Here is a 13,310-nt window from a genome sequence, read left to right as displayed (position 1 = left end):
GTCGTAAGGAGGGTCGTTCCGTCTGTGTACAAACCCAGGAGCTAGAGGAGCATAATGAGGCTCCCGTGATCCAAGAGGAGGTGGTCAGAGCCTTGCTAGCCCGACTGGACAGTCACAAGTCTATGGGGCCGGACGGGATTCACCCTAGGGTACTGAAGGAGCTGGCGGATGTGCTGGCCAAACCCCTTTCCATCATCTTCCAACAGTCCTGGAAGACTGGGGAAGTCCCACTGGACTGGAGGCTGGCTGATGTTGTGCCCATCTACAAAAAGGGCCGCAGGGAGGACCCAGGAAACTACAGGCCTGTCAGTCTGACCTCAGTGCCAGGGAAAGTCATGGAACAGGTGATCTTGAGTGCTATCATGAAGCACATGCAAGAGAACCGGGTGATCAGGCCCAGTCAACATGGATTCACAAAAGGCAGGTCTTGCCAGACTAACCTGATCGCCTTCTATGACAAAGTGACCCGGCTACTGGATGAGGGAAAGGCTGTGGATGTGGTCTTCCTGGACTTCAGCAAAGCCTTTGACACAGTTTCCCACAGCATTCTGCTTGAGAAACTGTCAGCCTCTGGGCTGGACAGGCACACACTCTCCTGGGTGGAAAACTGGTTGGATGGCCGGGCCCAGAGAGTGGTGGTAAATGGTGTGAAATCCAGCTGGAGGCCAGTGACAAGTGGGGTTCCCCAGGGCTCAGTGCTGGGTCCAGCCCTGTTCAATGTCTTCATCAATGATCTGGATGAGGGCATCGAGTGCACCCTGAGCAAGTTTGCGGACGACACTAAGCTGGGTGGAAGTGTCGATCTGCTGGAGGGTCGGGAGGCTCTGCAAAGGGATCTGAACAGGCTGGACTGCTGGGCAGAGTCCAACGGCATGAGGTTTAACAAGGCCAAATGCCGGGTCCTGCACTTGGGGCACAACAACCCTATGCAGTGCTACAGACTGGGAGAAGTCTGTCTAGAAAGCTGCCTGGAGGAGAGGGACCTGGGTGTGTTGGTTGACAGCCGACTGAATATGAGCCAGCAGTGTGCCCAGGTGGCCAAGAAGGCCAATGGCATCTTGGCTTGTATCAGAAACGGCGTGACCAGCAGGTCCAGGGAGGTTATCCTCCCTCTGTACTCGGCACTGGTGAGACCGCTCCTCGAATACTGTGTTCAGTTCTGGGCCCCTCACCACAAGAAGGATGTTGAGGCTCTGGAGAGAGTCCAGAGAAGAGCAACAAAGCTGGTGAAAGGGCTGGAGAACAGGCCTTATGAGGAGCGGCTGAGAGAGCTGGGGTTGTTTAGCCTGGAGAAGAGGAGGCTGAGGGGTGACCTCATTGCTCTCTACAACTACTTGAAAGGACGTTGTAGAGAGGAGGGTGCTGGCCTCTTCTCCCAAGTGACAGGGGACAGGACAAGAGGGAATGGCTTCAAGCTCCGCCAGGGGAGGTTTAGGCTAGACGTTAGGAAAAAATTCTTTACAGAAAGGGTCATTGGGCACTGGAACAGGCTGCCCAGGGAGGTGGTTGAGTCACCTTCCCTGGAGGTGTTTAAGGCACGGGTGGACGAGGTGCTGAGGGATATGGTTTAGTGTTTGGTAGGAACGGTTGGACTCGGTGATCCGGTGGGTCTCTTCCAACCTGGTTATTCTGTGATTCTGTGATTGTAGAGTTTATCCTTCGTCCAGCCACTGTTTGGAGAGAGCATCTTATTCCAGGTTTCCACTTAGGACTCTATCCCAAATACCAGATCCAAGGGAAAGGTTTGGGCTTCATGAAGCTATTAAGGATGTCTTTAGGTGCATGGAGATGCTGACCTCATCCTGCTTATCTTGCTCCGTTGCAGGGTTTCACAACATCTCAATCCTGGGACTGTCAGTGTGAGACAAGTTAGTACTGGAAACTTAGTGAGTATGCTTCATAATCAGAAACTTGATCATTGAAATAACCTAGGTTGGCCAGGAACCTAGAAGCTGTCAGAAGAGATTATTTTATTTCTCTGTTTCCCCTCTTTCTGTTATTTCCAGTCACAAGTCAGGGGCCTCCAGAATACCACTTAGGTCTTTACTTGTGGTGAGTTGAAGGAGAAAAACTGCAGATGAATGTATATCCTGGATTATTTATAAGGACCTTTACTATCACAAGAGCTGAGATCCTTTTTTGTGACTAAGTGCTAAATGTCACAGACCTTTTCCATCTGCAAAGTTCCGTTCCAGCCTCAACTGTTCTGTGACTCCAGGCATTGATGCTTATGGAAGTGTCTGCACAAGCAAAGGCATTTGGAGTGCTGTTAACTGCAAATAATAAATCACTTTAGCTGGGAAGCTCTTGTGTCATAAGCTGGAGTGGGATGATTGAGGGAGTACTGCTGAGGACTCAGAGGATGTCAGTTTTTTCTTTCTAATTTTATATCTCCAAGTCTGAGAGGTCCTCAGGTGGCCAAGTAGACCACATTGTATTTATCTTTGTCAGGAAAAGAGGCATTTTAACGTGTCATTTAAGTGAGAGGTTAATCAGAGACAGGCTTAAACCCGACTTTATGATCTTCTGGTTTCGGCAGGAAATAAGGTGCTAAGAAACAGGTAAGAACTTGTCCTAAAGGCATCTCATAGGGAGAACCAGGCTACGTTTTTTTTTATGGTCTTCTGAAGACAAGGTTGGCACTTGAACCAGTGGACTGGCATCCACCTCTTCTCTATCAACAACACCTGGAGACATCCCACTGGCCCTTGGAATATATGTTGTGGTGTGCCTACAGTAGCCCTCGGTGTTTAACTGCAGTCCATGTAGTGTCCTGGAAGGGATGCACTGGCATCTCCAGGGGCCTAAGGGAAGTTACCTGTCACTGATGAGATAGATGGAAATGACATCTCCATCAGGTGTCAAGACAGTGACAGGAACCATTTGTTTCTTTCAGTGATGGGCCACACCTTAGTTATTGGGTTGCTGGGAGAGTGAATTGGTTGAGGATTTAGCTGCTGAGGGTGGATTTAATGGAAATACTCTCCTTTGTCTGCCTGGTACAGAATTCACCCTGATGCTTAGCAAGTCTCAAGAGGTGCTATTATATTTAGACTTAACTCTTAGGCATGCTTAGTACCTGCCTTTCTCCCTTACATGTGTCCTGTGATTTGCCTAATGGAGCTGTGCAATTGGAAATGCAACCTGCTCTTAGTTGTACTGTCTTTCTCCTATTAGTGAGATTTATGATGTGAGGATGGGTACCAGTCCCCTCTTAGATGTAGTGCGTCTGAGGTTACCACTGCTGGAGAGCCACTCTAGAGCATGTGGGACCTTGCATGGTGAGGTATATGCCAATGAACTAGGAATGGCCCTATGACATTGTGAAGATGATTGGATTTAAGGAGTGGAATCAACTTAAGTCCTATCCTTGAGCTGCTCTTTTAAGGGCAGCATTGTATTGCTTAGCTGGGGAAGGGAGTCTCCCTGCAAAGAAGAAAAGGTAACACTATGCCCTTCTCGTTTTGTAAGGTTGAAATCAGCCTTCAAAGCAGTTTCCAACCAGGGATGAAATTAGAAGTGGCCAACAAGAGCAATCCGGACACATATTGGGTAGCTACGATCATTACAACATGTGGACAGCTCTTACTGCTTCGTTACTGTGGCTATGGAGATGACCGCAGGGCGGATTTCTGGTGTGACGTGATGACAGCAGATCTTCACCCCGTTGGATGGTGTACACAGAATAACAAGGTCCTGATGCCTCCAGATGGTGAGTTCTGTGTGTTTTGTTGGGGTCTTGCTCTAGTATTGGGTTTGTGGTTAATCTCCAGACTTGCAGTTGATCTGGAGTGAGTACTGCACATCCTCGTCTAGTGTTGGATGGTGCAGTCAGGGTCAGGTCCCCATGGGTCAGTAAGTGATTCTGTTTGCCAGTTGGCCTCTAGCTAAGGTGTTTTTGCTCTATTTGGTAACAACAGAAGGCTTTTTTGTAGGAAGCTGTCTTAACACGGAAACTTACTGCTAAATTGCAAGTCCATCATTTTTGGTTAGGGGAGAATATTGTCCTATTCTTGTAGGAGAGGGATGAAATTCATAGTGAGAATGAACTGAAATAAGCAAGATCAGTGTAGGTTTGACCAAAACCAGAAGTTGGCTGTGCATTCAAGTGTGTTGCCCTGAAAATTTAAAACGTCCCATTCACAAATTCTTGCAGCTTTTAATGCCAATGGTGGATACACACCATTGAAGATAGCAAAATTTGATCATTGTAGGTTAGGGTGTGTCCTAATTATCAGCAATTAAGTGTATAAAACCTGAATGCAAGAGCAGTATGTTACCCAGTGGCCCGTGTGGAACCATTTGTTAATAATACTTTTTGAGCCCCAGTGTTAAGAAAAATGTGGGGTTTATGGGTTGCACACAGCAATGGAACAGCTGCGTATCCTTACTACTACATAGCTCCAAGCAGAGGCATACTTGTAAATGCTACTCATATGTGTTCCTGCCATATTATCCCATTTGCTCTGGATCAGGGGAAGAAGAGGTAAATATTTAACCTTCAGCTTCTCATGCATTTTAGGGAAGTCCCATTTAGGAATTCTACTGCTGAAGTTATTCTTTTCCGTTCTGTTGCATGTGACCACTGAAAAAAAGTCTGCCTCCCATTTGTGTGCCAAGTGTGATTTCTCCAGGTATAGGTGTTGCCTGACTTCCCACTGGAATGAGCTATAGACACTGTCTTTGAGTCACAGCTGAAATGGGCTTGTTACTGTCTTGCACGTGCTGAACTCTAAGCTAAACTTATCTTTTTGTTTTGATATGTGTCTTTTGAATAAACAGAGGATTGAAATCTTGAAGACAAATATGGCCAAGAAATCTGTTGGCTTAGCACTAGTAAATCAGACTGATGTGAGAAAGGTTAGGTGTTTCATTTTATTGGTCTTTTAAACAACCTGGTATTATGTAGATTATATTCAGTGTTACCAGAAAGGTGTACGGTGCAATAAACTAAATCTCAGAATGCCAGGGTCAAGAGGTAAGAGATCTTGTCGACTGGTGTAATAGAAAAGAATGATTATTTTATAACCAGAGGCAACTACTTTTCATGGAAATGTTGGAACTTGCTCTTTTGGTTGTGACTACTTCTTGTGAATTGTCTTGCTTGAATGACTGCAAATGTGCAGTGTGTCATACTTTTCTTTCTCCTCTGTCTGGGCGACATAAATGTTTACCAGGGTCTTATATTTGAGTAACTGCCCTGTTTGGTTTGGTTTTGTTTTCCCTCCCACTTTCATACTCGGGGAATAAACTCCATTGAATGTGTCTTAGTATAGTTTTCAGAAAGAATAAATTAAGGTTGCAATTTCAAGACAGATGTAAGCATCTAAGAGCTTGAGTCATATTTTGGAATGAAGCATCTATAATGCCTGGGAGGACCTGAGCCTTCAGTACTTCTCTCACTTGGGAAAGAGAGAGTTCCTAAATGTGCTTCTAGATCGCAGAGCTCTTCTAGGTGTTTTTGCATAGTGTTCAAAGGTGGGTTTTCAGAAGGTTGTAGCCCCCATTGGGACACCCCAGGGAAGAAGCTGAATTTTCGAGAGTGCCCCTTGTCTTCTTTAGGAAGAACTGAGCTCTGACTGGCTTTTAAAAGTGACTTGTGAGGGCTGCATTTATTGTACACAGATGCCTGGAGTTTGTGTTACGCTTAATTGCTTTGCTGATCAGTGAATGTATCTTAATGAGCCAAACTTCATTACAATGCTTACAGGGTCAGACTTAGCATTGGTGATAGAGAAAGTGATGTTCTCTGTGAATTATGTGGAGGTTTTTTGCCTTTTTAGCATTGCATACTATCTTATTGTCAAGCTTTTGGAAGAAATGAAAGCCTGATGCTACACATCTTGTTTACAATGAGGATATCTGTTGACAAGACCATGCAAACAATTATATTCTGTTAGGATTTGACATTAATCGGAATCTGGAGACTTTGGTTAAAAAGCAGATTTGCCAAGGAGGACTTATAGGCAAAATACCAGCACTGGGACAACGCTCTGCTTCTGCTTACGAATCAGATTGGACTGATGAGTGCTTGTCTTATCAATGTGATGCCAGACAAGAATGGTACTGGGCGATAGGATGGAGAATTTCGTTAGATGGGAGAGAGATGAGAAAAAGTGGGCCAGTTCAGTTTAGTAAATCAATAGAACTTGATTTAATGTGCAGCACACACAGGGCTTTTAAGAAGCAGCTGCCAAATAATTATTGTTTATGATCCCAATAGAAGGAAGTCATTTAATTTACAGACTGTTACATGATTATTTATTGGGTGACGTTAGTATTGCATCATGGTGCTTGTGAGCATAGTGTCAAGTCATGTTATGTCCTTTCATGACATTACACTGCAGTGCTCTAGAATAGGACTGCTCAAGCCAAGTGCTTGACTTTGCAATAAAATGTATTGGCTTATGAAAGGACGGCGTGAGTACGTGTGTGTCTGTGGGCTTCATCCTCCACCCCCACCCTCCCCTGCTGAAAGTCAGAGGGGTAAAATTGTAGTTACTTCAAGCTTTGCCATTAATTATATTTTTCTCATTACAGATCGGTGTGCAATTTGAATTGCAAACTCAACTATCCTGGCAGAATAGATCAGTTTACCATTCAAAGCAAAATGAAAATTATTTAAATTAGTTAATATAGAACTCATTCGAATGAATTGGATGTTTATTCATGAACTAGCTGAGGCAAGTGTGAAGCTGTCCTTATGGTCTGTAGCTTTGGCATTGATCAGTTCTAAAGTCACATCCTGGGACAGAGTTTTCTGTTTTATTGCACGTTAACTGTGGGTAGCTACTGCCTGATGTTACTGAGTGTGAAATTTTCATCCTTTCTGATGAGGCCTGTAGCAGTTGTGGTTCATATGAGGAAGGATAACCTGCTTCAAAGCTCCTTTACAGTGGCAAAGCTGTGGTGGTACAGTAGGATTGTTTTCAACATTGTAGGGATGGGATGTAACACAGACTTTCCATCAGTTAGTTAAAATTTACCCATTGTATTAGCCTACATAGAAACAGGGACAGCCTTTATCCCCTCTGATGTCTTAACCAAGCACTGTCCTCCTCAGCACAGAGCCAATGCATTTGTTTTTCAACATCCTCCATCCTTTGAGATGTTTTACACACTGAGGATTAAAAATTGAAGCCTATCTAAACTTTCGCTTACTATTAATTCCTTTAACTGTGAAAGGAGAAGAGGTGTCTTGCCTCCTTTAGCCTGTTATTTCCATGTGCTGTTTTCTTTTGTTGATGACAGTTGGGTTCAGGAACACATTTACTGTCGGGTAGAAGAGCAGCATGAAGAACCTGACAAGCGTAGTAGCTAAATTATGCATTGTGAAGCATGTGGAGAGCAGGAACGTCTTTTGATTGACACTTGGGTGGTTTTGTACAGATTGCAGATTTACAGCTGAGCCAACAGAGCTGAATCTCTCCTGGCACTATCTTAATGCATTCTGGGATGCGCTAAAGACGCTGGACGACAAGATTATTGTGTACACTTGTAATTGCCACGGTGGTTCTGCTTTAATGTTATTGACAGATGGAAATTCAAATAGGGCATTGCTGTGTGCAGATCCACGTGGTAAACCCGAGTCTGCTCACCGTGTAAACTAGGAGACGGAGGAGACTGGAGATGCGGGGAAATACAGTGGGGAGAAAACGAGGTCTAGCTTTTGATTTTATAATTAACTGGTACAGATGGGAAAACCTCTAAAAACCACCTATCCTTGATTTGATGATTGAGGTGATCAATTATACTGCGATTACATATAAGAAAGCAGCCTTTACTTCTCTGTTACACAAACATGAAGAAGGTTAAAGCTGAAAAACCTGATGCTGGGTTGAAGTGAGTCCCTCTTGCATGGTGCTGAGCTATGAGGTGAAATATCCTGTTAAGAGGGATGGAGATGAAGAGTTCTGCTTGCCCAGACTTCCTGCAAGGGCAAACATCATCATTTGGTCACTATTTGAAATAGGTTATGTATCACTTCTGGCCTAGATCCTGGTCAATGGATGAGAATTTCATTCAAATTCCAAGTGCTGGATCTGATTTTGTGCAGAGTATGGATGAAAAAAAGAGAGATAAAACCTGTGCCACAGCAAACTGGGTTGCCTTCAAATTTTGACTTGTGGTGGTGTTTATTTTTTTTTTTAATAGATATATATCTATCTTTTTTTGAATCAATCAAAGAGCCAAATACCACTCATTGAGATCAGTGGTGTGAGAGAGGGCAGAATTGGATTTGGTTGGCCATGTCAAAACTTACGGCACCAAGGCTTACCAGATTCTGCGTAGTCCAGAGATGGTTAGCTCTGTTGCACAGCTTGTTTTTATGCAAGATGTCAGATTAATAGGTAGATAAAAGGAATATGTTAACTTTGATCCAGTTTTTCCAGTTTATTAGTGCACATGTGAAGTCATTGGTGGATGTAGTAGTTAGATGCTGGGGCTGGTCTACAGCAGAAAGGAATGAGAGAAAGTAGGTCACAGGATGGGAACAGGAGCAGTAAGGGGGAGATGGTGAGACAGGAGGAAAGAGAAAAGCAAGCCTCGAACAGTACTTCCTGCTTGAGGTGTGGATTTGGTGTCATTAGGTGCACAGGACTCATTTGAGGGGCACAGCTTAGGATAGTGATGGAGATGTGGCCCAAACACTTGCCTTTCAGCGTTGTTCTTGGAGGTCACTTGTGTCTGCAAAGCTTGTCCAAAGGTTCTTCAAAAAACAACATAGAGATTTCCGAAAATAGGTGAGGGCCTCCAGAGCTTCTCTTTCGGAAAATGGATGTTTTTCTTTTAACCAAAGCCAAGTATCCCCTGGTAATCTCATCCCAGAGGAAATAAAATGTAAACTGTGCCTGCAGGTCCATGATTACAGTGCAGGTAGAGGGATCGGATGGGCAGGGTGGACTTCTCCATTTGTCTTTGTGAGGAGCTGGCTCTTCTTCCTTGACTTATCTGAGATGAGTTTGCTTTTGTACTGGTATAATTGAGAGCAGATTTGGCCCCAGTTTAGCTCTTTCACTGAAGGCTCACCTGAAATATTACTTCCTAAGAGCTTGAGGCTGGAAAAAATCAGTAGGCATTCTCTGAGCTTATGCTCTTTTACATCAGCTAAGCACTGGGCCCTCGAGCCAAGTAAAATGAAACTTGGAAATCTTCTTTGGCAGATTGTACTGTCAAAGTCTGCAGATATTCCTAAAGTAAGATACAGATTTTTTTTTTTTTATACCTTATTTGCCCAATCCTTATATTCTTATTCCTTCAAAACCACGTTTAAACTAACCTGATGTAAATAGGTTGCGTTTTTTTCTCTATTTTGAATACTGCAAATGACTTCTAGTACAGTGTTTTATGTGTGCTTTTCAAGTTGACTTTAGCAGAGTATTAATTATGCAGGGGTGACGTTAGCATAAATAACTAGTCAGCAAATAAATGTCAATTAAATATTCTATTAGTATAGTAGGCAGCTTTATGCATTGGCGTAGAACGTTTAGCGGATTATACTTAATGAGCGTATGAAAAATAGCATTTTATTTCTTTGCTGTCCTAATGATGACAGAGGGGAGGAGAGGAGGTAAAAATAACGCTAGCTTTGGCTAACGTGCCTGGGGTGTTTGGGTTGAAACTTGCCCTAGCAGGAGCCATGCCAGTTGACTCCCTTGCCTCTTGGGAGCTGGCAGCAGCTGGAAATTGCTGGAGCATATCATGGCTCGGCATCTCTGTGCTGGCCCCACGTAGCCCCTCGCAAGAAGAAAATATTTTCATTATAGCACCCACGGGAGTTTTCGCTTCTCTTCTTTGACATGATGCAGATGGCTCAGTCTGGGGTATGAAAATTCAAGAGTTAGCCCATTTCTCGTGCTACCTCAGGATAATGTTGCCTTAGAGCAAGCGCAGAGAAGGATCATGAAGGTGATCTGAGGGCTGGTCACCTCCCATATGAGGACAGGTTGAGAGTTGTTCAGCCTAGAGAAAGGAAAGGTCCAGGGATACCTTATAGTGGCCTTCCAGTACGTAAGGGGGCTACAGGAAAGCTGGGGAGGGCTCTTTATCAGGGAGCACAGGGATAGGATGAGGGGGAACAGTTTTAAGCTGAAGGAGGGGAGATATTCAAAAAACATACTTTACTGTGGGGGGTGTTGAGGCACTAGTCCAGGTTGCCCAGGGACGTTGTGTATGCTGCATCCCTGGAGGTGTTCAAGACCATGTTGGATGAAGTTTTGAGCAGCCTGATCCAGTGGAAAGTATCCCTGCGTATAGCAGGAGCATTGCAACTGGATGATCTTTAAGGTCCTTTCCAACCCAAATCATTGTATTATTCTGTGACCTTATGATTACATGACCAGGAAAATGGTCTTTTTACTACTGTGTGAAACTGCAAATCTTTTACATGTATTGCTGGCTTTAGTTACTTTTTAAAGACTTAATACTGCCAAGTAAGGCCCTTTTGGGGTAAAAGGAATGTTACTGGTCCCTGCGTGTCTTATGGGAATGTAAGTAGTTGTTGAGTTACTGTGCAAATGTGACACAGCCTGGCCAGTGGGACAAGCTTTACAAATAATTTGTCTTGTAGATTTTATCAAATATAGAGTTTTTTGGCATCTCCAGGTCTGCTGGGCTTGAGATCAACCTCTTCTGGTTTGATTTTCCTTTTAATATATTTTTTCAGGTCTACAGGCGCAGTTGCAGGGAACCTTGTAGGGATGGAGATGATGGCAGGTTTACAAGGTGATCTTGGGAGTAAATGATTTATCCTGGTGCTTCTGTTGTAAAAGTCAGACAAAGAAACACTGTGTGAGTGGGAAATGTGAGGCAGGTACTGGTCTGGCTTTATCAGGCTTTTGTGAGTGATGGAGGCTATTGAGGGGAAAAAAAAAATCAATGCTTGGTTGAACATAGGTCCTTTTGTTTCAGGTTTTTCAGGTGTGCAGTGGAGGTGGTCCTTAGGGAGCATACCTCATGTGAAGCTCCCACCTTTGGTTCTGCAGTGACCCTGTGGTTTAGGTGCATGGTGGTCGGTACGGTCAGGCTTTCTGCTAAGGGTAATATTTCTCCTGTGTTGAAGCCACATCAGCTGGGATCACTCTTTGTGCTTCTCTTATTACGTTTTTGGTGGAACTGGCTTACAAAGGTGTTTCTCCTCTTCAAAAGAAGAAAAAAGGTCATTGTTTTTCCCCTCAAAAATATCCAACCAGTTATTTCTGGGATTTCTGGTCTCTCTTTGTGGAGTCAACCTGAGATGCCTTGTCCCTGATGCTCCGTGAGATGCTCTTGTGCCTGGAGTTCCCAGCCCTTCCTGAGGGTCAGGCATTTGCAAAACCGAAGCTGTGCAAGATGGTTTAGGCTTCCAGTTAAAGCAAAACCCAAAGATTGCTCGTGAAGTAGGCTCCTTTTATTAAAAGCAAGAAAAAAAAATACTTTAATCAAAACCTAATTTTCCTGTAGGAAGCCATTTCAGCAGAAACATACCCAGCAAGCCTAGTTTCCGGGGATAATGACATCTGCTTATTCTGTATTTATATTTATTTATGCTCGCAAACAGATGGAGTAAGAGAAATAGAAGCAGGTTTGACCAGATAGCCTGTGGCCCAGTCAGGCAGGGATTCACACAGTGACTGTGGCCACTAAAACTGAGCAGGACCCTGCAGTGCACCTAAAGTATATGCTCAGCATCCATTTTGGGGTGCTTTTTTATTGCTCGGGGTTATTTGAGGATTATTGAGCCTGTACCCAGATTAGGTATCAGTGCAACTTCTTAGGGAGATGACAGTGTCAATGGTGCAGTTTTCCCTGCACAGTCCTAGAGCGAATCCTGGATTTTTGCACACTTTTGTATGGAGAGTATTTTCATTTATATCCTTAAGTATAACCTATCTTCATTCTTGTACTGGACTGAGCTATACAGTCAGTAAAGCTAGTATAACAATATGACATAGTTTTACAGCTAACATAGAAGATAATATAGAGCTGTTTACGCTAGCGTGTTATTAGCCCAACTTGGAGCATGGGTTTAATCTGTAGGCTGGCTGACAGCCAAGGAAGGGTTCAAGAAGGGGTTTCACCGCTGGAGGGAGGTTTGACAACAAATGACTCGGACACACCGATACTAAAACGAATGCACTTTCTGACTGCTTTTCCCTTGCTTGAGTTGACTGTCTGTCCTGACTTTTATTTCCATGTATTGCTACCGGCACATGGTGCCTTCCTACATGAATGAATGCTGCTGCCATTCCCATAGCAGGAGCACAGTAAAGCAGCAGTGTTGTTTGCAGCACTGTAATGGTCCCTTTTGGGTGGTACAGGGAAGTCTGAACTATTTCAACTACAAGTATCCTGTTATTGTGTACAAGCAACAGTGGAGCTGAGGATCAGGCTTCTTGTAATGAAAACTGAAAGCCTAATCCTTTAATAAACAATCTGGAGGGGGATGGAGGTGGGGGAACGACAAGAAGTGATTTTCCTGGACTTTGACAAGTTATAAACATATCCCGAGTGAAACCAATAGTGTGGAGCTGTATGAAAGATTTAATGAATAAATATTTCATGCCCACATGGTGCTTCTTCAGTAACGCACGCTGTTGGTAAAAAGCAATAAACAAAGAACCTCCTCCAGGGTTTGTTTGGGCTTTTAAATTAAACTAATTTAATCAACTTTTTCAGTCAAGCTTGATATTAGTTAATTTCTGTACGCAGTACTGTACTCAGATCTGTTTGTTTTCTCCTTATACCTATTCTCCTCTTTGGAAGATGCTTGAATATCAAAGAATGATGCGTTTCATCCTCCCTCTATGATGCACATCTGGGTTTTCAAGGCAGAGAACACATTCTGACTTTCTCCTTATCCTACAGCTTGAAAAGTCAGCCATCCTCTACTATGTCAGTTGTAGGTGTTATGGGACCCTAGATGAGGTTTTCATTATCTAGCAAAGAGATCACTTGAGCATGATGGGAGTTTCTCAGTGCAAGCAAGCTGGTATCATTTGGGTTTTGGAAGTCTTCAGCGCCCAATTTGCTGCTGATTGGAGGACCAGAACTAAGCAAAGGTGCCCTGGAGTCTGGCCTCGCATAGACAGCAAGGCTTGCATACTTCTGCTGTGGATTGCTGCACAGGTTTGTGTAGGGAGTTTAAAATGCTCCTCCAGTTCAGGCTACGGGTGTGGGTGCAGTAAGGCTATTACTTTATGGTTGACTGTCACAGCAAATGGCCAGGAGGCGATCGTGATGGGTATTAGTTCTACTGTCCATGTCTTTTCAGAGCTTTAAAGAAATCCTGAGACTCTTGATTTTTACTAGGGAGCAGTAGGACTGTATCC

At 43.8% G+C, this 13,310-nt stretch overlaps 1 protein-coding gene across 2 annotated transcripts in view; it reads left to right on the top strand.

The window, feature by feature from the left end:
• Nucleotides 1-13,310, top strand: part of SFMBT2 (Scm like with four mbt domains 2) — a 120,263-nt gene that overhangs the window by 22,682 nt on the left and 84,271 nt on the right. For both annotated transcript variants that reach the window (XM_069867146.1, XM_069867056.1), the window contains exon 4: nucleotides 3,472-3,712. In XM_069867146.1, coding sequence (XP_069723247.1) covers nucleotides 3,472-3,712 — 241 coding nt within the window. The remainder of the gene's footprint in view (nucleotides 1-3,471; nucleotides 3,713-13,310) is intronic.

This window comes from Phaenicophaeus curvirostris, chromosome 1, assembly GCF_032191515.1.
Source record: "Phaenicophaeus curvirostris isolate KB17595 chromosome 1, BPBGC_Pcur_1.0, whole genome shotgun sequence".
Lineage (NCBI taxonomy): Eukaryota > Metazoa > Chordata > Aves > Cuculiformes > Cuculidae > Phaenicophaeus > Phaenicophaeus curvirostris.
This window is presented reverse-complemented; position numbering and strand designations above follow the sequence as displayed.